At 40.5% G+C, this 25,055-nt stretch overlaps 1 protein-coding gene across 6 annotated transcripts in view; it reads left to right on the forward strand.

Moving 5' to 3' along the window:
• Positions 1 to 4,729: 4,729 nt before the first annotated feature.
• The window catches only part of CFAP43 (cilia and flagella associated protein 43), a 75,191-nt gene continuing 54,865 nt past the window's right edge, over positions 4,730 to 25,055 (forward strand). For all 6 annotated transcript variants that reach the window (XM_045569355.1, XM_045569359.1, XM_045569357.1 and 3 more), the window contains exons 1-6: positions 4,730 to 4,867; positions 6,249 to 6,502; positions 10,588 to 10,684; positions 16,900 to 17,067; positions 18,799 to 18,949; positions 24,805 to 24,964. In XM_045569355.1, the coding sequence (XP_045425311.1) occupies positions 4,803 to 4,867; positions 6,249 to 6,502; positions 10,588 to 10,684; positions 16,900 to 17,067; positions 18,799 to 18,949; positions 24,805 to 24,964 (895 nt within the window). In that variant the 5' untranslated portion in view covers positions 4,730 to 4,802. The remainder of the gene's footprint in view (positions 4,868 to 6,248; positions 6,503 to 10,587; positions 10,685 to 16,899; positions 17,068 to 18,798; positions 18,950 to 24,804; positions 24,965 to 25,055) is intronic.

A 25,055-nucleotide genomic window follows, 5' to 3' on the forward strand; every position in this document is an offset into this window, starting at 1 on the left:
GCAAGAAATGCATATTAAATGAAAAAAAAATTGACCATGTTTTTGCTAAAACATAGGCCTTGCTTAACTCTTTTTGAGAGAATAAACTTTTAAGAAGAACTGTTAGGCCGGGCGAAGTGGCTCTCACCTGTAATCCTAGCACTCTGGGAGGCCGAGGCAGGAGGATCACTCAAGGTCAGGAGTTTGAGACCAGGCTGAGGAAGAGCGAGACCCCGTCTCTACCAAAAAAATAGAAAGAAATTAACAGGACAACTAAAAATATATAGAAAAAATTAGCCGGGCATGGTAGCACATGCCTGTAGTCCCTACTTGGGAGGCTGAGGCACTAGAATTGCTTGAGCCCAGGAGTTAGAGGTTGCTGTGAGCTAGGCTGATGCCATGGCACTCTAGCCCGGGCAACAGAGTGAGTCTCAAAACAAAAAGAAAGAAAAAAAAGAACTTTTAGCACATTAATGACTTCATGCAAAACCTTGTAAATTTAAACTTGGCCAAGCAAAATCTCTGATTGGCCAAACAAAAATTTCATATCAAGGTATTATTTTCAAACTTTTAAACTTGGAATGGTCTGTCACCTAATTAATATGAATGATGTAATATTTTGTAATGCTTTGAGAGATCCAGTTCTTCAACAAATAACTAAAAAGTTAATTCCTCAAAGAAATAAACTGAAAAGAAAATATACTATCCCAGTAAACTATTGCACTGTATTGCTGCTATGCATTATAGTGGATCATCTCAAAGTCCTTTGTGGTTTTATGCATATTGGATAAGCATCTGTATATACACTGCAGTTAAAAGGACACAGTGTGCCTTTTGCAGCCGTAATTGGCAATAATTAACCCAAGGGGAGTAATCTGAACTGATTCTGCTGGTTGAAGATAAGAGTTGAAGGCCCTAGTGACAAGAAATAGTTTTCTACATTCTAAGTGCCATCTGTCTTCACTGCCCGTATACACCCACGTGCTACAACATTCTTCTGTGACTTTTCAGGAATATAATTTGAATAATTTTATACATTCTGATCATTCTGATATATAATAAAATAATATTGATAAGGTATTTTTATAGAATAAGTTAAGAATATTGAAAGTCACATTAATGGTTTCACTGTTATTTTAATAAATATTTAAAATCTCTTTTTAAAAAGTTAAGCACCTTTATTCTGTAAATAAGAGTTGTGGTTTTTTTTCTTAATTAACATTCTGTGACAGTCCATAGCAGAGGGAAACAGCCTTCATCAAATAGATTCCATGGAAACATACTGGCTAAATGATTGAGTGAAAGAATTAGCAGGGCCCAGAGTGAGGTCAATGAAAAAAAATTATATTCCTCACAGTAAGGAGCCACACAGAAATAAATGGTCCATAAAGAAAGGCGCTTGAATAGAATAAAATTGGGGGTATATTAAAAGTGCTTTGAAAGTAGAATGGACAAATGGTGGTTTATTCACATAGCGGACATCTACCTAACAATGAAAACTAATAGTCTATGGCTATCAACTTAAATACATCTCAGAAACATAAGATTGAGCCATAAAAGCAGGTCACAGCAATATATATGCTATGACTCTGCATACCTTAGTTTTAAAAACATGCAAAATGAATAATCATTTTGGTTACGGCACATGCATGCGTGGTAGAATTGAAAAGCAAGGAACAATAACCACAAAATTCAGGACAGTGGTTACCTCTAGGGGAAAGGAAGGGAATGGAAAAGGGAGGGTGCGTGGCATAGGGTGGTGCTTCAAGGACTTTGGTCACCTTCTATTTCTTCAGCTGGAAGGTGCTTCTGGAGAATGGCATTGAGATAGGAAAGGATAAGGTGGGAAGAAATGAGGTGAAGACTGTTGTCATTTGAAAAACCTTTTATTCAATTTGATTTTTTACTATATGCTATATTGGGAAAAAAATGAAAATTTAACAAACTGATTTGTAAAACAGAAAAAAAAAACCCTACTGTTAAAAGACAACTGTTCAAAGGGATGAAGTAGATCTATATATACTGATAGAGAAACATGTTCAGTATATGTTGTTAAAGGCCAGCGTGATTGATCACGCCTGTAATCCTAGCACTCTGGGAGGCCGAGGGGGGAGGATCGCTTGAGCTCAGGAGTTCAAGACCAGCCTGAGCAAGAGCAAGACCCCGTCTCTACTAAAAATAGAAAAAACTAGCCAGGTATGTTGACATGCCTATAGTCCCAGCTACTTGGGAAGCTGAGGCAGGAGGATCACTTGAGCCCAGCAGTTTGAGGTTGCTGTGAGCTAGGCTAATGCCATGGCACTCTAGCCCGGGGAACAGAGTGAGACTCTGTCTCAAAAAAAAAAAAAAAAAAAAAGATATGTTGCTAAATTAAAATGTTGACAGCCCCCACCCTCCAAAACAAAAGCATGTAGGGGATAATCCCATCTGTTGAATGTATGCTTGCTGTCAGGCATCTGCTAAATGTTCTACCTGAAAAATCTTTAATCTTCACAACAACCCTAAGAATTAAGTATTGTTAATATTACTACCTCTCGGATAAGGAAACTGAGGGTCAGAGGTTAAGTGACTTTCTCAAGATCAACACATTTTTGAAGGGGGAGCTGGTTTTTCAACTCTGGTCTAATACCTGGGTCTCATCTCTTAACTGCTACCAAATCTCATTGATTCTAAGATTCACATTTCTTCACATTGTAACACCTCTGAAAATTGGGGTGTATCTAAAATCACTGTAGGCTAGGTGGTAGTCCTGACATAGATGTTATTGTTCATGCTTGAACTTACAGGGTACATGTCAATAGCTTGGAAGAAAATCCCAGAGATAATAAGAGCACTCTTACTGCATTATTAAATTAAATGTTCTTCTTGGCACAGAGGGCAATGCCACGGTGGAGGGGTGAGGAAAATAATTCCTAGGACTCTGACTGGAACAATTATTTAAAAGAGTAGGATTCTAAAAGTGAAAAAGTTGAAGGAATACCTTTATTTATGTCACTTATATTTTCCTTTTTATACTTACACAAGAATAAGCTAGGATGAAAATCTATTTCTACATAAGCTTAGGAGATCTTTTATGATAAAAATATGTTGCAGTTTAAAAGAGCTCTTTCAATAAGCATAAAATAAAAATTCTAGGATTTTGTTGTAATTTAATTGGTAGAGTATTTTCCGCTTATCAGTTTGTCTCGGACTTGATGAAATACGTTATGTCTCCTTCACAGTCCCCCTAAAGTGCTTACTTTTTTCTAAGGGAAAAAAGTGCATTTTGTTTAATGACCAAGAACAAAATACACACACATACACACACACACACCTAAAAGAGTATTTACCTTTACCATGTAGGATGCACTGTGAAATTTTCTATTCTATGTTCTTTCATTTTAAAAACATGCTCAAATGATCCGCCCGCCTCGGCCTCCCAGAGTGCTAGGATTACAGGCGTGAGCCGCAGCAGCCCGCCCAAACATACTTTTCAAAGCACCTTAAAGTAGACTTTATGCAGGACTATCACGGTAGGTATAGAGACCATGACAACGGGATTTAGGACTGGGGAGAGAGATTGGGCTCCACTCCAAATACAGCACGGGCAAATGGAAATTTATAGCCAAAGAGCAGGATGGGGCACAGTGGATGAAAAATTACTAAGAGAAAACATCTGAGGGAAGAGGGATTCTGGCTAAATTAACCAAATACGATTATTGCTGAGATCAGACATCACCTGGGGGAGGATGAGGAACCTTATCAGAAATGGAGGGTGATCAGATATTAATATTTGAAGGGGGAGGGGTTCTTTCCCAACTGACTTAGCAGAGTTCTTTGCTAAAACCGGATTTTACAAGGAAATGCACAGATGGGCCTAGGAGAAGACTCAGGAGCCTGACTAAAGTTTGGCCAAGCAGAGAATCTTTGTCATTAGGTGAGGATCCCAACATAAGCACTCCTAAAATCATGCTTTTCTTATTTCAATCTATAATTCCATATTTGTGTAATAAAGTGGGCGTCTACCCCCCCCCCCCAAGGTCCTCACCAATCTCTAAGTTCCAAGAAGGAAGGAATTTTATCCTGTTTTCTCAGTATCCCCTCCCCGCCCCGTGCAATGCATGAACGCATGGAAGATGCTCACTAACTACTTGTGCAGAAACGAAGGCCAGAAGGTGGCGAGACAGGAAGGAGAGACTTAAAGGAGGAGGGCAGGGAAGAGGACAGAGGGGAGGACAGGAGAGGGTGGGGGCCGGAGCGCAGAAAGGGGCCGGAAGACGACAAGGAGCTGCTGAGCATTGGATCAGGTTACTTCGGAAGCCTCCTGCTTCCTTGAGGTAGCAGCGGTACATTCGAACGTGTTACATCGTAATTAAGGGTTTGGAGCTCCGTATTTAGACTAGACCCGGATTTAAGTCCCACTCAGCTTGGCAGACCGGGGCAAGTTGCGTACCTCTGTTCTCCTCACTTTCCTTCTCTGTAAAATGGGGCTGCTGGGGACGGGAGGGCTAAATGAAACAATGCCTTCGTGGCTCTCGGGACACGGTTTGGCACGGCCAGCACTCGGTCAGTTTCGACACTTACACGCATTGGAATGAGCGGACTGCCGCTCGGCTCGCCGCTCGCCCGTTGGCCGAGGCGCCGCCGCGCGTCCACCAATCCGCTTGGCGGGAGCGAGAGCCGGGCAGAGGGCAGAGCCAATGGGCGCGGGGGTCCTGGTCTCCGGGATACGGGTGTCAACAGCAGCTGCGCCGCCCCCGGCCGCCCCGGCCCGGAGCGACCGTTGCAGGCTAGAGCCAGGGTCCGGCGTTTGCTGCCCGCGCCCGGCTGAGAGCGGCGCGGCCATGGCGCACGGCCCGGAGCGGGAGGACACCAGCTACTCCGGCGGCAGCCCGACCCTGTCCGTGAGGTGCGGCGCTTACCGCCCCGCGACTGGCTTCGGTCTCGCGGAAACCCCTTCTGACCTACATCCCCTCCCCACCCTCTTCCTCCTCCCGTTCTTGAGACCTGCTCTCCCCGCAATTTGGATCTCTTCTCCGCCACCCCCAACGCTTTCCCGTAGAGTCCCTCCTACGTGACCTCTCCTGTTGGCTCCTCTTCCCCTTATTCAATGATCCCGGCCCCAGTTGTCCCCGGTTGTTCTGCGGCCGGACCCCCGCTCACTTGCCCAGACTTCCTCTCCTCCACACTTCATTTCTCAGGCCTCCTCTTTCCGGCTCAGTATTCCCTTAAGTGATCCGGTTCCCCTGGTCGTTCATAGACAGCTCCCTCACCCCCATCCCAGGGACAGCCCTATGCCGTCCCTGTTGTCTTTGGTGATTTTCCCCAAAGTTAGGGCCTTCGGTCCCTTCTTTCTAACTCCCACCCACTAACTCTGGATTTCTTTGCATTTATAATGGCCTTTGAAAACATAAAGCGCTGCACAGATATAAGTGGTGTCTCTTTCCACACTGTGGAGTGTTACCCACACTCCATTCCATACCGCGTCCTCCACGGGTCCTGTACTCTCCAGTCTCTGGAGTCCCTCACCAAATCAGTGCTCTTCACCTGCCTGCTCCACTATCTTCAAGCATGTCCTTAATATTTTAATAAAAATATAATCTCTTTCACCTCCGACTCTCCTTCTTTCTAACATACTACCACACACTGCTTTCTTAAAAGTATGTTCCTTTTGTGTTTTAACCCTTTCATTCATGTCAACTTCATTCCTTTTATTTCCTGCATTGATACGTATTTTTAGGTCTAAAATGTGGTAGAATATTGACATGATTTCATCTGTATAAAGAAGCTGTTTTCCTACTTGGCTCACAACCACAAAGCATGCTTTCCTACTCAAAGTTGTTTTTTAAAGTTTATTTTTTTAATCAAGCTAATTATAAAAGAATGGTTCAGGATGCACATTTTTTTATTATTGGTATCAAATTATTTTACCTCTCTGTTGTTTTCACTTTTTCTCTTCCAACCATACAAGGCCCCAGAACTCCTGAGAGTTTCTCAGTCTTGCTCAGAGAGTTTTCTTTACTGGAAAAGTTCTCTGAAGAAGGCTATTGAGGCCCATGGAACTATAGGTCTACGTTTAAATTTCGAGAGTTCATAGACTCAAACTGATTTCACAGCCAGCATGTGTTCTTTTATCTTAGTGATTGTTTGGGGCAGAAATGGTGTGAAAATGGAATAGATGCGTTTCAGAGATATTGACGAACTTTTCTTTTCTTTGTTAAAAAAAAAAGGAAAGAAAGAAAAAGTATTTGAAATGTATTCTATTGACGGTGACATCTCTTTTCCCAAAGATGGGTGCAAGGATTCCCTAAGCAACATGTTCATTTTGTCAACGACAACACCTTTTGCTACGCTAGTGGGAATTATGTGATATTTATTGATATTGAAACCAAGAAAAAGACTGTACTGCAGTGCATTAATGGAATTGTGGGCGTCGTGGCAACTAACATTCCCTATGAAGTTGTGGCTTTTTCTGACCGGAAGCCAAAACCCCTCATCCACATATACAACTTTCCTGGATTGACCAGAAGGACCAAATTAAAAGGTATCCTGTTAGGACCCTTCTTCTGCCCATAATTCAAGGATTATGTTATAAGATGTGACCAAATACAGTTGTTATAAATGAGGGTGGTTTGTTTTTTGAAGGTTTTTTAAAAAATGCACATTTTTAAAAGAAGAAATCAAGCTGACCACTGAGGATTTAATTAAGTGGGCTAGAGCCTTACTACTCAAACTGTAAACTGTTTACCTGTTGGCACTACCTGGGAAGCTTGTTATAAAGGCAGAAACTTGGCTCCCCCTGCCTCACATCTACTGAATCAGAATCTGCATTTTAACAAAATTCCCTAGGTGATTCACATGTACATTAAATTTTGAGAAGCACTGGGCTAATAGACTGTATTACCTTTTTTAGAAGAGTGATTTTTTTCTTTCTTAATGATTTATTGAAAATCCAACTGAACTGATGTTCGTATAACTTCTAAAGACAAGTAGGTCTCTGAGCCTCAATTTCCTCATCCATGAAATGGGGATAAAGTTTGTATCTAATGTGAAGGATGCGATGATGATAGATGAAATTTTATATGTAGATTTCATATATGTATATGTGCCAAGTGCTCAATCAACGTTACCTACCATTTGAATTACTACTGACTCTTTCCTAGATACAGCTGACCCAGACTGAGCTTTTGCACATCTACTGGAGCCTCCATCTAATGATTTTAATTCATCATTTAACACACCATGGTCAGAAAGCTCATGCTTGAGGCTGGTCTTAGTTCTGTAGCCTCAAATAACTGTTTGGGTGAAGTCAAGGAACTTTACTATAATTTATAATATTTTATTTGTGGGGAAATTTGTACTCTCAACAGATTAAGAAAACTTTTCAAAGATAACCCACTCACACATTAGGAACTGTCTAGATGGACTATAACTACTCTTTGTGTTTAAAATTTCCCTGGCTTAGTCATTTGGCTGTAGCCCTGTACAAGCAATTGAAAGTCCAATAGCCAACATTCATATTGAATAATGAAGCCCTAAAGGAATTCACAATAAAATTAGGAATAAGTCATCAAGGATATCAGCTATTACCACCGTTATTTAATATCAACCTGGAAATTCTAGCCAGTGCAGCAAAATATGAAACCGAAAAAATTATAGCTATGGGAAAGGAGATTATGGGTAATGCAATAGTCTACTAGGACCATCAAAAGAATGCTCAGTAAGATGCTAGTTTCAAAATAAATGCCCATGCAGTTAGAAGATCTGTGTACTTAGAAATAAACCAAGAAAAAATCTAAGTGACCTAGATGAAGAAAACTATAAAAATCACAGGTTTATGGCCAGGCGCGGTGGCTCACGCCTGGAATCCTAGCACTCTGGGAGGCCGAGGTGAGAGGATCGCTCAAGATCAGGAGTTTGAGACCAGCCTGAGCAAGAGTGAGACCCCATCTCTACCAAAAATAGAAAGAAATGATTTGGACAGCTAAAAATCTATATAGAAAAAATTAGCCAGGCATAGTGGCACATGCCTGTAGTACCAGCTACTTGGGAGGCTGAGGCAGTAGGATCACTTAAGCCCAGGAGTTTGAGGTTGCTGTGAGCTAGGCTGATGCCACAGCACTCCAGCCCGGGCAACAGAGCAAGACTCTGTCTCAAAAAGAAAAATCACGGGTTTAAAATTTAAATATGTAGAGACATATTCCTAGATGGAAAACCTGGTTGTTACATATAAATATATTTTTTCTATTTGTCACAGAAAGTAATTCATAGGTTTGTCATATGTTTTAGATAGCAAGGAGTACTTAAATGAAATGATTCCAGAATTCATCTAGAAAAAAAAGTAGAGAATGAGAATAGTTGGAAAGAGAATGATAGCAAGGCAGAATGTCATTTTAACATCATAGTGCTGTAGGAATTAGGAGTGTGGTTTTGGCGCAGGGATCACCAAGTCAGTGGAAGAATTCAAGACAACTGGGGACAGAATCTAGGATACAGAAAAGCTGAATATATGATGAAAGAAGCCCACCCCCTCAAAAAAGAGGATATGGATTATGCAACAATGGTATTAAGAAAATAATATTTGAACAAAAGTATCAAGTTAGATATTCATGTTACACTGTACATCAAAATATCTATCAGATGAAACTAAGCATTCAATTAATAACAAGGGAAAAACTTCAAAAGATTAGTATACTTGATTATGTGCAAATTTAAAACTTATGAACATGAAAAATTAAAAGGCAACTAATAAACAGGAAAATATTTGGAACAAATATCAAATATTTTCAGAGTATTTATGAAACAGTAAGAAAAAAGACAAACATCCCTTTAGAGCAATGGAAAAGGAACTTGCTCAGACAAATCACAAAACTACAAATAACCAAAGATATCAAAAACTGTTCCATCTCAATATTCATTTTAAAAAGTGTAGTTCAAACCAAGATGCTATTTTTCTGCCTATCAAAGTTACAAAAGATTATAATTGCTATACAGAGTACAGTGAAATTTAGTAGCACTCTTATTTGCTGAAGGTGGGAATATAAATTGATGGAGTCCTTCTGGGAAGTAAATATTTACTCTCTTTGACCCCATATGCCCACTTTGAGAAGTAGAATTTAATTTTAAGAAAATAATCAGAAATATGGTCAAAAGTTTGCATGCAAAGACGTAACAGTCACTGTCATAATAGCAAAAGATTGGAAACAACCTACATCTCCAGTATTATGAATATGGTTAAATAAGATAAAACATGCCATAAAGGGCTATTATGCAAACAAACATGAGTTTTAACTTTTTGAATAAGTATTAAGAAAATATCATGTAAATTAAAAACCAATAGACTGCAACACTATATATGATCCAAATTCCATTTTAAATGGATTGTTATATGTAATATTTAATTCATGGTTATTATAGCTATAAAAAGCAAAGTTATATTTAAAGAAAATATATTTGTATATATTTTTACAAGTAAATAAACAGAAGAAAATACTAGAAAGAAATTTACCAAATTTGGTGGTAGGATTACAAAAGATATATTTCTTTTCTTATGCCTTTTTTGGGGGTATTTTTTTCAAATACCACTTTTTTTAAAATTTAAAGAGTATATTAAATTAATAATCTTCAATTATGGGAAGAAATGTCTACGTATATTTCCTTTGATAAAGTCCAGGATAGAAAATCTTGGATAGAAAATCATTCTATCCTTGCTATATAGTAAGGATTTTTTTCTATCAGCCCATAGAAAAATTATTTTAATTTTTACATTACATGTTCAATAAATATGTGGGGGTTTTGTTGATTAGGCTATGCTAAATAAATTCAATAAATGAAAAGTCACATTTTAGGGTTATGTTATGGACAGTTAAAATGTGAAGGGTAAAAAAAGCAGGAAATAACCATTAAAAATATACAGAACAAGGAATAGAGACACAAATGTCAAAAGAGAGACCTAGTGAGGACAAAGATTGCACCTGTGGAACCACACTGAAAAACAGAACATAAAGGAGAGAGAAAATTAAACCCCCACTTACTTGGAAGCAGAGACAGACACTTCCCTGTTTTAGCATCCCCATCATGCACATTTTGAACATGTTGTTGCTTAGACTTTTAAAGTCCTGTTGCATTTCTTCAACTATAGGTAAAACTGAAACTAGAACTCTTATTCCAAGAGCTGAAGATATTATGCTAAGGGCCAGATATGGCCTAGGTAAAGAGATAAGGAAATAAAATAAGAATTATTACAACTTTCCTAAACTTTCCAAGGTATTAATATTTAAAGTTGTTTATTCTAATTACATCTCATTTATTTATTACATATTTTATGGTTCTTGGGTCATTTCAAATCATGCTGGGACATACATGGTACAGTATGATCAATTCTGCATTGAAGTCTAGAGACAGTAACCTAATGGTCTTAATTCATCCTAATATCTTTAAAAAATGGATCTTAATTGTGCTTTTAGCTTTCTGCTCATAGTCTTAGAAATCAGCCAGGACATCTCTCATTCCAATAGTTAAATGCTTTTGAATTATGTGAAAATCATTAGGAAAGGGAAATAAGCTGTAAGACTATGTGGTTAATCTGAACATGATAATGAAATCCTTGCGATGGATTTTATATTTTAGGCAATGTTCTTCTGGACTACACTTTACTTACATTCAGTTACTGTGGCACCTACCTGGCTAGCTACTCCTCTCTCCCAGAATTTGAACTGGCCCTTTGGTAAGTGTCTGCATCCTGCAGAATTCCTTTCACTGGGTTACATTTTACTCTTATCCCTCTGGATTTTATCAGAGGAAATACACATGAAAATTTTGAAACAAGGGAAAATAAAAGGGAAAAAAATCCTAGTCGTAAAGTTTAATATAGTTGCAATGTTTAGGCACAAAATTTGGCAGTCAGGGCAAAAACTGTGTAAGAACTAAATTATTATTGTCCTTTTATTAGTGTGCTGTAATATTTTCTCAGATAAAGAATACATTTATGAATACATAAAGTTTCATCTTTTCTGAAAATAAATGGCATTGTGGAGTTGTTTGCATGTTTTTTACTAATGTTGAAATTTAGATGGTCTCTGTATTATAGCTCAGTTTGAAGTAATTGTTTTTAGAGACATTAGAAGAATTATACATTCAGAGAGTGCAACATTATACCGCATTTGCCAGCACATAGGAAATACCTGTGGATAAGACGCATCTCTCATCTTTGCTGGGTCATTTCATGTGGCCAGCTTCAAGGCTGCACCCACTCTTCCATCCATGATGTAAACCCCTTAGGGAGAAATTTGTCTTACTAAGGGGAAGTACAGAATATTCCAGGAATGATTAAGGATAACACACCAGCATTTCTTATACAAAAATATAAGAATCTAGGTTCAGAGTGCCACATTTAGTTTATGTAGAGTTTCTTTGAAAAACAATTTTATTGAGGTATAATTTCCATATAAGAAACTGCTCACATATAAAGTATACAATTTGATAAGTTTTGACTTAGGGATATACCCCTGAAACCATCACCATAATCAAGATAATAAACATACCCATCACCCCCAAAAGTTTCCTTCTTTCCCTTCAGATACCCTTTATCAGCCCTTACTGCTGATGTGGTTTCTGTCCCTCTTAGTTTGTGTCTTCTAATATTTCATATACAGGGAGTCATACAGTGTATGTTCTTTTCTTTTGTCTGGCGTCTTTCATGCAGCATAATTATTCTGAAATTCTCTTGTGGTGCTGTGTGTGTGTATCAACAGTCATTCCTTTCTATTGCATGGTGTGGATATACCACACTTTATTCACCTGTTGATGGGAATACTACATTAGCTGGCTGTGGGCCTAGACAAGAGGGAACTAGAAAATGAAGGGCAGAAGGATGCAATTTGGTGACAGCAATTAGTCTGTGGACCCTAGGGACTCCCGTAAATAATTTAGTGAAAGTTCAAAAGAGGTGAAATTCTGGTCGGACCAAGAGAAGTTCAAGTACCATGATTCAACTTCTGGAAGTAAATAGGTCCAAGGAAACTTGTTTTAACGTTTAAAAAGAGAAAAATGGATTCATATAATATTTGTGTAATTAAAAATAACAATTTTGAAAAAAATATATAAAATAAGGGGGGAGTGGTCTCATGGTTGTAGTCTCAGGCTGATAGGGTCTGGGACATCTGGGGTCCCTAAGCAAAGATAATAAGGTAGGCTAATTGCTATGCACCTGCTAATCACCACCAACGCCAGTTTCATCAGAGAGGCATTTACTGAGATTTCTAATCCCCACAAAAACACCATGAGACAGCTATGATGATCCTCATTTCAAAGAAAGAAACTGAACCTTTAGAGAGATTACATGTTAAAGCAGAATTTTCAAACAAACAGATTCTGAGCACACAGGGTAGTTTTATGTAACTCCTTAATAATGGAAGGGGAGGTAATGTTTAAGTTGATACCTGCGTTTGTTTGCTAGGCCTGTCATAACAAAGTACCACAAACTGGCTTAAACGGCAGAAATGTATTTTCTCCCAGTTCTGCAGACTAGAATTCCAAGATCAAGGTCTCAGCAGGATTGGTTCTCTCTGAGAGCTGTGAGAGAGTATCTGTCCCACACCTCTCAGCTGGCTTTCTGGCAGTTTTTGGTATTACAAAAGCATCACTCAGATCAGATCTCTGCCTTTGTCTTCACATGGCATTCTCCTTGTGTGTGTTTATAAAGACACCAGTCTTATTGGATTAGGTCCCACCCCAAAGACCTCATTTTAACTTAATTGCCTCTGTAAAGAGCCTATTTCCAAATAAGGTCATATCCTGAGGGGTTAGGATAACAACATATGAATTTTGGAGAGACACAGTTCAACCTATAGCAATACCTAAAGGATGAGTAGGAATCAGCCTTGTGAAGAGGAGAAAGAAGAGGATTCCAAGCAGAGGAATGACATGTACAAAGGCCATGAAGTAGAGAAAACATGGCAGGTTTTAATTAAAAGGCCATGATTTACCCAAAGGAAAAGAAGTCATTTTATTAAAAAGACATTGCACTCGAATGTTTATTGCAGCACAATGCACAATTGCAAAGATGTGGAATCAACCCAGGTGCCCATCAATTCATAAGTGGATTAACAAAATCTGGTATATGTATACCATGGAGTACTACTCAGCCATAAAAAGGATGAATTAATGCCCTTTGCAGCAATTTGGAAAGAATTGAAGACCATTATCCTAAGTGAAGTATCTCAAGAATTGGAAAAACAAACATCACATGCACTCTCTAATAAATTGGAACTAACCGATGGGCACACAAGTGCACAGAGGGAAGTAAAAGTCATTGCAAATCAAGCAGGGGGGAGGGGCAAAAACCCACCTAATGGGTACAATGAACACTATTTAGGTGATGACATTTACAGCCCTGGCTCAAGCTATGTATCAAAAACATCTATACTCCCTTAATATTTTGAAAAACAAAAACAAAAACAGCAGCCACAGTGGTTTGCCAAAGGCTCCAAGAAACTCCCCCCACCCAAAAAAAGCCATAGTGATGGGAACCAGAGATTAGCCATGGGAGAGGCAAGCCTGGAGGGCAGTCTGAGGCCAGTGCTTGAGCAGCCTTATGAGTAGGGGACGATGTAGTTTATCACCCGAATCAGGATACTTTTGAGACTGAAAGAGGATGTTATTAATAATTAATGCAGAGCAACAGGCCTAAACCGGGTGTCTGCTGGGCATACTGGGAAGGGCACTCACCCCACGCAGAAGCCTTGCTAATGGGCACATCCTCTGCGTCAAGGGCAATGGGAAGCCGCTAAAGGGTTTTGAGCAGGGATGTGACATAAGCAAATGTGCATTTAAGAAGACTCCTTCCGGCCTCACTGTAGAAGGCACATTGGAGGGCAGCCAGGCAGGAACATAAGTTAGGATGCTGCGGGGGTCCAGGTGAGAGACTACTGAGGCATGGGCCAGGGTGGGAGTAGGGATGGAGGAGGTGGAGTGTTCGGGAGGCGTTAGGAGGTGGCATCATGGAACTCGGCAACTGACCGAATGTCAGGGACAGATGCAAGGTCATACAGAGTTGTGACTTGGGCAACTCAGGGACATTATGGTGCTAATCAGAAAGATATAGAGGAGGAGGAGGGAATTGGGAGGAGGCAATGGGGGAAGATGGGTTAGGGGACAAACTGAATTGAGGGTGCCTGAGATTAATAAATGGAGATGTGTAGTTGGCAGTTGATGTGTCAGTTAGGATTTAGGTTCAGTCGCTGGCACAAAAACCCACCTCAGCAGCAGACGTTTGTTTCTCTCACATGAGCAGTCTGGGTGTGAGCGACCGGTCTCCCGTCTCCCACTATCTTACTCTGCCATTCCTAGGTGTGGCTCTCATCTCTGGTCTAAAATGGGGCACCGCCCATGTATTTTGGGGAGTCACTGGGAAGCAAAAAGGAAGAGGGGGAGGGCACAAGCCTTCCGTTGACATGCACAGCTTGGCGGTTGCACACAGCATTGTCACTTATGTTCGTGGACCAGCTCAGCCACAGCCACATCTCGCTACAGGGGATGCTGGGACATATGATCCTCATTGTGAGTGGCCACGTGCCTGGCCACAAACCAGGGGTTCTGTTACTCAGAGAGAGAAATGGAGACTAGATGTTGGGGGACACACTATGCCTCTGCCACGGATATCCAGAACTGGAGCTTGGGAGACAGGTCTGGAGATAAACATTTGGGAGTAGTCAAATCAATTGCTAAACAAATTGATGAAAACAGAGAAGAACACCCCAAGGGAAGCCTGGACAGAACCTAGAGGTACACCAATCAAAGGGACTGGATGAAGAGGACCCCGCATAAGAGACTCACAGGGGCAGCCGTGGAGGGAGAAGGAGCGCTAGGCAGGGAGGGCTCCAGAATAGCCTCAGCCTGGGTTCCACAGAAAGCAGAGGCTTTGCACAAGCTCACGAACCCCTTCTTTAGTAGGGGGTGCAACCCCGGGGAAGGAGGCAGGGAGGCGGCCAACGTGAAGGCGCAGTTACTTGCCAGCCGCCACTTGGTACCAGTGCAATTGATCACTCTATCTCGAAGGTGGCCTTCTGGGAGGCTGGATGAGCTACTATGAATCTGGAAAGTCCAGGCAGTGGGTGGGGAAGGGGAGAGGAGGAGACAAGAATTTATCCACCAACTCCTGTATCCCATCATACAAGGTGTGAACCCCTTCACATCTGCGAGTTTATTGTGACCTCCCACGTCTCAGGCTTAGGGCCCACAGGGAAGCTGGTGTGAGGTGAGGCACAGGTGTGCTGTGTCCAAGCCCACACAGAGTAGGATGCCCACCGAGTCAGCTAGGCTGGAGAGGTGGTCAGGGGCCGGGCACGAGTGGGGCTGCCCCAGGAGAGGCACATGACAGAGTCTAAGAGTGATCCCAGTAGGCGGTTGTGGGGAGCAGGGTCAAACTCTGCAGAGTCAAAGTGAGACAAGGACCGAGAAGTGCCTGCTGGATTTAGGATGGAGATGCCTGTGGGTGTGGGAGAGAGCCGTGATGGAAGGGAGCCGACAGGATGCACATGTCCTGGCACGAGGCGGGCGTGGGAGTGAGGAAGCAGAGGCTGTCAGTTAGAACAAGGGGAGGGGAGAGAGACATAGAAGGCAGGGACTGAGGGAAGCCTTTCTTAAAAGGTGGTGTAGGTGAGCACTCACGAGTTGGCAGGAAGGACGCAGGCGAGAGGGAGGGTCTGAAGATGCAGAAGAGAAGGACCTGCGGATAAACTAATGGTCCTAAAAAGGCAAGATGGTAGGATCCAGAGCTCAGGCAGTGAAACTGGCTTTAGGTAGGAGGAAGGATGTGCCTCCCATGGTAACCGGAGAGGCGGAGGAGAGAACTGTGTAGACCCCAACAGGTAGTTATACTTGATAGTAGAGATTTGGGGCAGTTCTTAGCTGATGGCTTCTGTTTTACTGATGAGAATTAAGGCCATTTGCTGTGATCGTGAAGGCAGTGGAGGGGTTAGAGGCTTCAGGAGAGGGGAGAATATTGAAAAAGGCTGCTTTAGAGAACAGGAGAGAGAACTGACCAGAGAAACATAGCAGGACTGGAGATTGTATTGAGGGTCTGCAGGAGGCGATAACCACGAATTTATGGTGTCACCGTGCAGACCTGGAATCTTTGTTCCAATGTTCCCAGCAGCCCAGGCTTCCAGTTGTGTCCATCCAGGGTTGATGATTGGTACCTGAGGTGGAAAGTCACAGGATCGAGGGAAGTGGGGATTCCAGCAAGGGAATGGTTGATGTGATGGATGGGCATTTGTGACGGGGAGGGAGGGAGTGACAGCAGGAGGGAGCAGAAAACAATCTGTGCTCAGTAAATGCTAGACCCAGCTTCCTACGCACATCCCAAGTGGAGCTCTGGCCCCACAGACCAGGGCATAGCCCACATTTATTTTTTTCTTTCCTTTCACTGTTCACTTTAGAGTTTCAAGACATTCTCTCAAATGAGTAAATCAATAAATCCATTTTAAAATACTACCACTTTGATTTTAAAAACTCAGTAAATGATCAAATGGCTTGGATGAGTACAGTCACCCGGAACCATATGGAGTACTCACATGTAGTACTTAGAGATTGGGGCATCCACACTTGTTTTTCAGCAAATGTGATGGGATATTCCAATGTCTAGGTTTGGCTGAGTTATATTCAAACTTAATGAGGAGGCTAAAATAGCCTTGGTTGGTGTAGCATATGACAGTGTAATATTTTTAAAATATATAGTCATTTTGTTTTCTTAGGGATACAGTATAATGATAAGCATAATTATTTATAAATTTAACATTGATATCATAGATTACCATAAATTGTATGGTAAATTTATGTCCCAATTTATGTAAATTATTTTAAAATAATTAGATAAAGGTTCTCAAGACATGAAATGCAAATTCATTACTTTTTTCATCACATGCTATATTTTCTTCTAAGGAACTGGGAATCGAATGTCATTTTGTGCAAGAAATCACAGCCTGGGGTGGATGTGAGCCAGATGTCTTTTAACCCCATGAACTGGCACCAGCTGTGCTTAACAAGTCCAAGTACAGTGAGCGTGTGGACCATCGAAAGAAGTAACCAGGAGCATTACTTCAAACCAAAGTAGGGGCTTTGTTACTGCACAACAATGTGGTCTTTGCATTCATGTAATGTCATTGAGCTGATTTGATGAATTAAATGGCTTTATACATACATAAACACACACACCTACATACATACAGCTTATCTTGTTATAACATATTTCTACATATATAATTACCTTGGAGTGGTTGTTTGCATTTCAGAAAGATTCTCTGTGACTTGGTTTACCAGTGATTTTCTTTTAAATATTAAGTTCTCTGAAAGCTTTTTCCAACGTGGTTTAATTTTCCAAAATTTGATTTGTTGTTACTATTTTAAAACATGCCTATTATATAAAAAAGTCAGTTATGACTTTTTGCTAGTATTTTGATGCCCTACTGGACTCTCAAAAATAAGAAACTGACACAGAAAGTGTACAGATTATATACTCAACCACATCATCCACGAACAAAGCGTAGTTGCATACACTGGAATCATGAGCGTTACCTGTGTAAACAGAACTGGGGCAAAGAGAAAGTCTATGACAAATGCCCTGGTGGTAATGGGTGTCTTTGCTGAGAAACAGTTCAAATGCTCAAGGTGCCACTGAGCTCACTGTGTTTAGCATCCTCCACAAAGTCAGGGATCAAGAGATGCTGGACAGGCATACCTTTGAAATTGCAATTTTTGAAAAACCACCTTAGGAGAAACATAAAGCTAGTAAATAAAGTTTTCAAAATGGAGAGCCCTAAGAGAGGCATTTCTTTCCGACTGGTACTCTTCATGTTTCAATTTAATTTTCACAACCATCCGTTGATTAGTCAAATCTGTCCCTAGTCAGAGTTGACAACACTGACCTTTTAATAACATGGGTAAAACCTCTATCAGATCCTTGTCAAGTGCAGCAAGTAATTTATCACACCGTTTTCTCCCTTTGCTTCCCTCAGACATTCTACTCTAGTTTTGAATGTTGGGTTGTGACTTTTCTATAAGCAAATAAAGTGGGAGACAAAATGAGTGGATTGTCCTGATTCATAAAGCAAGCAGGATTCGAAAACACCTAAGCCTTACGTTGGCAGTAGGTACTGTTTTTATGTGATTGTTTTCTGAAATTAGTTATCATTCGTAAAACATAACCAAGGAAGTTTTAAATTTCACACATTAGGCCATGAATTCTTCAAACTAACCTTTATAGCCATATCATGGGTTAAAAGTAAATATATGATAAATTTGAAAATGAATTCTTGATATCAGAGGTTGCAAAGGTAGCTGAATAGAGCCAACATATATATTTATTTTGACACAGTGGTTTTTATTTGAATTAGTTGCTAAAAAAATTTGAGAGATTTCTCATAAACATCCATAGATTATGGTATTCTCTTAAAATTTTGGAACCCAAATTCTCACATGTCAACAACCCTCTTGGCTGGAACTGAGTGGCACCTGCCACCTTGACAGGGGACAAACACTTCCCCGTTTGCCACAGTCCCCAATAGCCATGCATCACCTGCCCAGACTCCCATTAGCATTTAAATTTACAACTCCTGCCTTAGATAGTAACTTCGAAAATTTTTGATAATCCCTGTGTCCTTAATTTAAAACTGGGCATAACTTTTCCTTTTATAATATATTATATATTTTTTAATCTACCATTTGGCTTTTATCTTGTTTGTTTTTTTAAGTTATAATACCTCCCCACCTCTCTAACCACCAACATGCATCAATGATGAGTTTCTCTCCATCCGATGGTTCTGATGTCTCTTTTTTCTACAGGCTGGTGAAACTACCTCTAGAAGATGGGTCATTTCTCAATGAAATGGATGTAATTTTCCCCCAGTCAGTGCCCAAAGATCCCATCTATGGACCTGTGCTGCCGCTGTCAGCCATCGCTGGGCTCGTAGGTGAAGAGGCAGAAACCTTCAGGGTAATTACCGGGCGCCTCTCCCTGTTTGCCTATCGGGCTGCGGTCCAGGAAGTGAGATCTCATTTGATTGTCACATCCTGACGTGCAGGATACAGGGGATCATCTTGGTTCTTAACATGGATTAGCCGTGGAGACTGGGAGAGATGCAGACTGAGTTTTAGGTTTGGATGACTTCAACAATGATGACACTGCTAACAGAAACAGGGAGCCCAGATGTGATTGCAATTTTGGACATCCTGAATTTGGGGTGCAGGGAAGACATCGAGGTAGAGGTGCTGGGTGGAAGTTGGCAAAGTAGACTTAGTGTTGGGGAGGAGGGGGTGGGGCTGGAGACACTGTTGTCAGTGCCCTGTCATAGATGGGAAGGTGAGAGCATTGAGGGACGTGTGGTGACCAGGGGAGAAAGGGTCCAGGGGAGAGAAGAGAGCAAGGACAGGCTGACCGCCCAGAGTCGGGAGGAGACAGAGGATCTGAGCAGGCACAGTCACAGAGGGAGGAGCAAAGCCAGGAGAGAGGAACAGGCTGTAGAAAACGGAGGAAGAAAGTTTCAAAAGTGAGAGTTTGTCCAATGTCACACATTCATTCATTCATTCATCCAACAGATATTTATCAAGCTCCTTCTGTGTAGCAGACACTGTTTTAGGCAATGAGGGTCGCATGGCGACCAACCAGGTGTAATCCTTATGGAGTTTACTGTCAGGGAGACAGAACAACAACAAAAGTAAAAAGACACATTAAATCATTGCAAAATGTGATCATTATTGTAACTGAAATAAATGACAGTGGGGGCAGCAAAGAAGGGATTAGCACACACTGGTCAAGGAGGCCTCAGGGGAAATGACAGGGAAGCTGAGACATTACTCATGCCACAAGCAGGGTAGTGTCTTAGGTGGAAGGAACTGCATGTGCAAAGGCCCTGGGGGGAGAAGAGAACTTCTTCTGTATGAGGAACTGAGTGTGGACAGCGTGTGAACTCCACAGGATAAATGAAGGGGAAGAGAGGTGCAGGTGCAGATCGGGAGGGAGGCAGAGAGTAGCACAAGCATGGCCTTGGGCTGAAGTAAGGAGATTCCCTCCTCCTGAACCTGTGTTATGCTAATGTTTCTGTTAAACTAAGTCACAGGATAGAGGAAGTGGAGGTTCCCAAATGTTTTTGACCACTGCAAGGAATTAAGCTATGAATGTTAAAGTTAATTCAATGTGAGAATTAGTTTACTTTTAAAAATCTCTGCAGGAAGCAAGAGAAAAAGTTGCATGCCCTTGATTCAATTTTTTTAAATTATGGAAAGAGATTACAGTTGACTCTCTGTATTCATGGCTTCCACATCCATGGATTCAACCAACTGCAGATCAAAAATATTTGGAGACAAAATGAATGGTTTTGTCTGTACTGAATCTGTACACACTTTTGTTTCTTGTCATTATTCCCTAAACAATACAGTATAATGACTGTTTACATAGCACTTATATTCGGCATTATAAGTAATCTAGAGATGATTTAAAGTATATGGAAGGATATGTATAGGTTATTTGCAAATACTGTGCCATTTTATATCAGAAACTTTGAGCATCTGCAGATTTTGGTACCTGTTGGGGGAGTCCTGTAACCAATCCCCTGTAGACACTGAGGGACCACCGTAATTCCTGTTATAGCACAGGTCTTTGCCTTGAAAATATAACCACCCTCAGCCACAGTGGGGCGGCAAAGTGAAAACAAAGAGATCAGCCATCAAGGTTTACAAACTTGAAAGAATGTTTCTCTGTTTAGTGTTTCGGTGCCCTGAAATTGCAACTATCTCAAATTGTTTTTTGTCAGCAGTAAATTTCTTCAGGGGCCCCCATCTTGCACCAACATAATGAACCCTACATAAAACATTTTTAAAAGTCAGACAATTGTCTTTGTCTTTTGAAAAATGCTATGAAGTACTTTCTTTAAATACTCATGTGAATGGCTGGGTGTGGTGGCTCACGCCTGTAATCCTAACACTCTGGGAGGCCCAGGCGGGAGGATGGCTTGAGGTCAGGAGTTCGAGACCAGCCTGAGCAACGGTGAGATCCCGTTTCTACTAAAAATAGAAAGAAATTAGCCAAACAACTAAAAATATATAGAAAAAAATTAGCCAGGCATGGTGGCACACGCCTGTAGTCCTAGCTACTCGAGTAGCTGAGGCAGGAGGATTGCTTGAGCTCAGGAGTTTGAGGTTGCTGTGAGCTAGGCTGACGCCATGGCACTCTAGCCCGGGCAACAGAGCGAGACTGTGTCTCAAAAAAAAAAAAAAATACTCATGTGACGTTACCATTTTTAAAAATGCTCATAATAAATAGACATCTTTATTTCCTAGGACTTTTGCACTCTGTATTTTAATCTTTTTCTGGAATCAGAAATTTAATGTTATAGTTTGACATCTCTAAATCATACAGGGAACATTAATAAAGTCATACACTTTATATTTAAGTTAGAAATTAATTTTCCCAGTAGTTTACTTTTTCATTTTCTACCAAAATAAGGTGAGGAAGGTGGCTAAGACATTAGTTAATGTCTGTACAATGAGCAAAAGCAAAACAGAAATAGATTTCAAATGTCTTGATTCCATTCCTTCCTTTGAAGGTCATTTCTTTTGACCTGGGTATCAATGGCAAATAAATCAATAATGACTTGATCTACATAAGGGTCTTGACAAGCTGTGGACTTTTAAAAATAGTCCCATTATCTTCCTTGTAGCTAACACTAGAAGGGCACATGACAGGCCTTTAAGTAAGGCCTGATGCACGTTGCACACTTACCGAGGGCACTGGCAACGTACCCAGTTTGAAGTTGTGGCAGGAAGGAAATCAAAGGCAGGTGTTATCCCGGCAAAAATTGGATCCAAGTGAAATCCAAATGAATCTAACCTCAAGTGTCTAGTTTCCTTTTTCTATCTCCCTTTTTTATTTTTTTAAACAGAAGTTGCTAACTATAAAATCTCTTTTATAAACTCAAGTATTTTGAAACATATTTGGATTTCTACGTTTTCTAAAGCAGTATTAAGTTGAAATCCAATTTTCCATGTTTGATCTCCACATCAAAATGTTTGATTTTTGGTTCCAGGGGACTGCAAAAGGAAATGGTGTTATTGACAAATATTTTTAGACACTATGACACCTCTTCTTTTAAAACTCTTAGAATTTTCAGAATTAAAAACTACTATTTCTGCTCACATAATCGGTGTAGTATCACATTCATTTTTAAATGGCACCAAATATATTTATTGATGAAAGAAAATAATAGGAAGATAAGCCCAGGTTTATCTTAAAGAAAGAAAAACCACAAACAATTCTAGTTTGACATACCAAGGCCAGAAGAATCCAAGTTTTAATCTTTGCATTCTGTTTCGTACACACAGATTCAGTGGCATTGTGAGAATGAGATAATGGTGTGTTTTGTTTTTAAGCTTTCGAGCCTATTGTTATACCAGATAAGAGTCTATATTTTTGTGATTTATAGTCCAAGGTTAGATGTCATCAAGACAATTCAAGAAGCTTTTAAATAATGATGACTCAGTGAATAACTCTTTTCTTCATGAGTCAAATCTCAGTCAGACACTACAGAAATGTCATTAATCAGCAGCAGTTTAATCTACTTGGTTGATTTTGCCTTTTTGGTTGTCCACTGGGTGACCAGATCATTACTCAAGCATTTATTTTCTGATTATCCAAGGCTGTGAGGGCGTGAAATAGACCATCATACAATTACAGTCAATCTATCCTTTAAAAAACTCATCATGATGAATGCTCCTGTGTGTGATAGCTCCTTAGTCATACTTCAAGGTCCATCCCAAATCATAATTCCTCTCTGCCCATGCCCCCCACTCCAGGAACTGATGTTCTATTTAAACACCTCTCTACTATAACCTACCGTGCTCTCTCATTCTGATATTTGTTGATGTTTCTTTTTCCCTCAAGAAGTGATTAACCTGTTGAGAAGACGGATCCCTTTGGACTTGGCACAATGCCTGGTATATGAGCAACACCCAACAAGTATTTATCAAAATATCAATCATGCCACAAATTTGTATCAATTGAGAATCTAGTGGAAATAGTTACTTGGGCAGTGCCACACTTGCCACTACTCTGAGTCTACAAATCTCGTGTAAATTAAAAGAGTACTATATAATATATTATTCAAGCAATTGAGTATTTATTAGAAAGGTGGCTTACATACCTCAGGGATTTTTGAATAGGAAAATGGCTGTTTATATAGGTTCACAATCTTCCCCAACTACGAAACCTATTCCAACTTACCGTGCTTTGTTTTTCTTTGAGCACTTTTCAACAGGCATATACACTTCATACACAATATATAACACAATACCCACCATATATAACAATACACATTGTTACATGATATACACATTCTGTATATTTAACTTCTTAATTTATTTTCACTCTCTCTCCTCACCCAGATGTAAACTCCATGAGGGCAGGGACTATTTTCTTTTTGGTCTGTTTCATTCACTGCTACATCCCTGTGCCCAGAACAGTGCCTGGAGTATAGCAGTGCCCAATAAATGTTTGTTAGATGAATCAATACCTGTGTGAAAGAATGGAATCAACATGGATCTCTTAAGGAATTTCAGAATTTTGTTAATTTGGCTAATAGCTTCTTAAAAAAATGTCTTCTGTGTCTATGTGTGTAAGGATACCTAAAGAAAATGAAGACATTCTGTTGTAGCAAGTGCAATTCTAAAAAACAGTATAGCATAACAAAATGCTCAGATAACATTAAACATTATATTCGCAATAAATAAATAAAAAGTTAGCTAGTATGTTTGATTAGTCAAATAAAAAGGAGAGAGGGGTATATTTTGGTATCCCAAATTCAGACTCTTAGTCAGTGCAGTGGGAAGCACATGCCCAAAACAGTTCTTGCAGCTACCTTGACCTCCAAGAGGACAAGCAGACGGTCCTCAGCATACGAGGAGGCCTGCCCTGTGCCGATGGAAAGCAGGAGCAGCCTCTCCCTGCTGGATCCTTGAGTCCTGGGTGTTCACAGTTGCAGGGGCACAAGGCTGAAGGTATCATCTAAGGCAGAGATCAACAAACTATGGCCTGCTTTTTATGGCCCAAGCTTAAGAATGGTTTTTACATTTTTTATGAGTTGTAAAGAAAAAAGAAAAGATTTGTGACACAGACCTATGTGGTCCATAAAGCCTAAAACATTCACTGTCTGACCCTTTACAGAAAAAATTTGCCTTAGACCCTTGGGCAATATTATTTTTAGGCCCCAAAGTCAGCTTTTCTTCTAGATACATTTTGTGCTTTCTCTTTCCTTGGAATCAAAGTCACATAGGCTGTTTCATGAACCAAATTACAGAAGTCACCAGAGCCAGGCAGAGGGCCCTCTTCTCATTCCCATGCGTGCTGCTGAGCAGAGGATCCGGCCATCCTCTCCACAGCAGCTCAAGGAAAGTCACCTCTGTGCCCCCTGCAGAATGAAGGGACAGAAATGCTGATGAAAGTCGTCCTTCACAAGGGTGATTTTAGCTAGACAACAACCTTCTTAGATTCAAAACACCAAAAAAGTCCACAAAGAAATAGTTTAGAAGTTATTACTCATAACTTCCATGAGAAACTGTGACAATAGGACTGAATATGTTGACATGAACACCTTATTTTTTCCTAGTGAATCAAAATGTGGAGAAAGAATCGTGGGGAAGAAGGAGTAGTTCACTTAGCTCTTGGCAAGTAGCAAGACCAGTGAATTTTCGTAGGCCCATATTCATTGGTTTCTTTTTGGCAATTGTTCTGCTGGGTGTTTCTCTGGCTCTTAGCCATGATTGTTGGCTCAACACAAGGTTTTTATTCTTTCTCTGTAGCCGAAAGACGACGTGTATCCTTTGCTTCACCCAACTATGCATTGCTGGACTCCAACAAGTGATCTCTATGTTGGCTGTGAAGAGGGTCATCTTTTAATGATTAATGGAGACACCTTAAAGGCAACCGTGCTTAATAAGATAGAGGAGGAACCACAATTGGGTGAGAAACCACTCTGCTTCGTATTCCCAGAAGTGTAGCTGTGGGTGTTGGTTTTATTGGTTTTCCCCATTTTTCCCTTTCTTAGAGACAT

This window comes from Lemur catta, chromosome 14 (genome assembly GCF_020740605.2).
Source record: "Lemur catta isolate mLemCat1 chromosome 14, mLemCat1.pri, whole genome shotgun sequence".
NCBI classification, from domain to species: Eukaryota; Metazoa; Chordata; class Mammalia; order Primates; family Lemuridae; genus Lemur; species Lemur catta.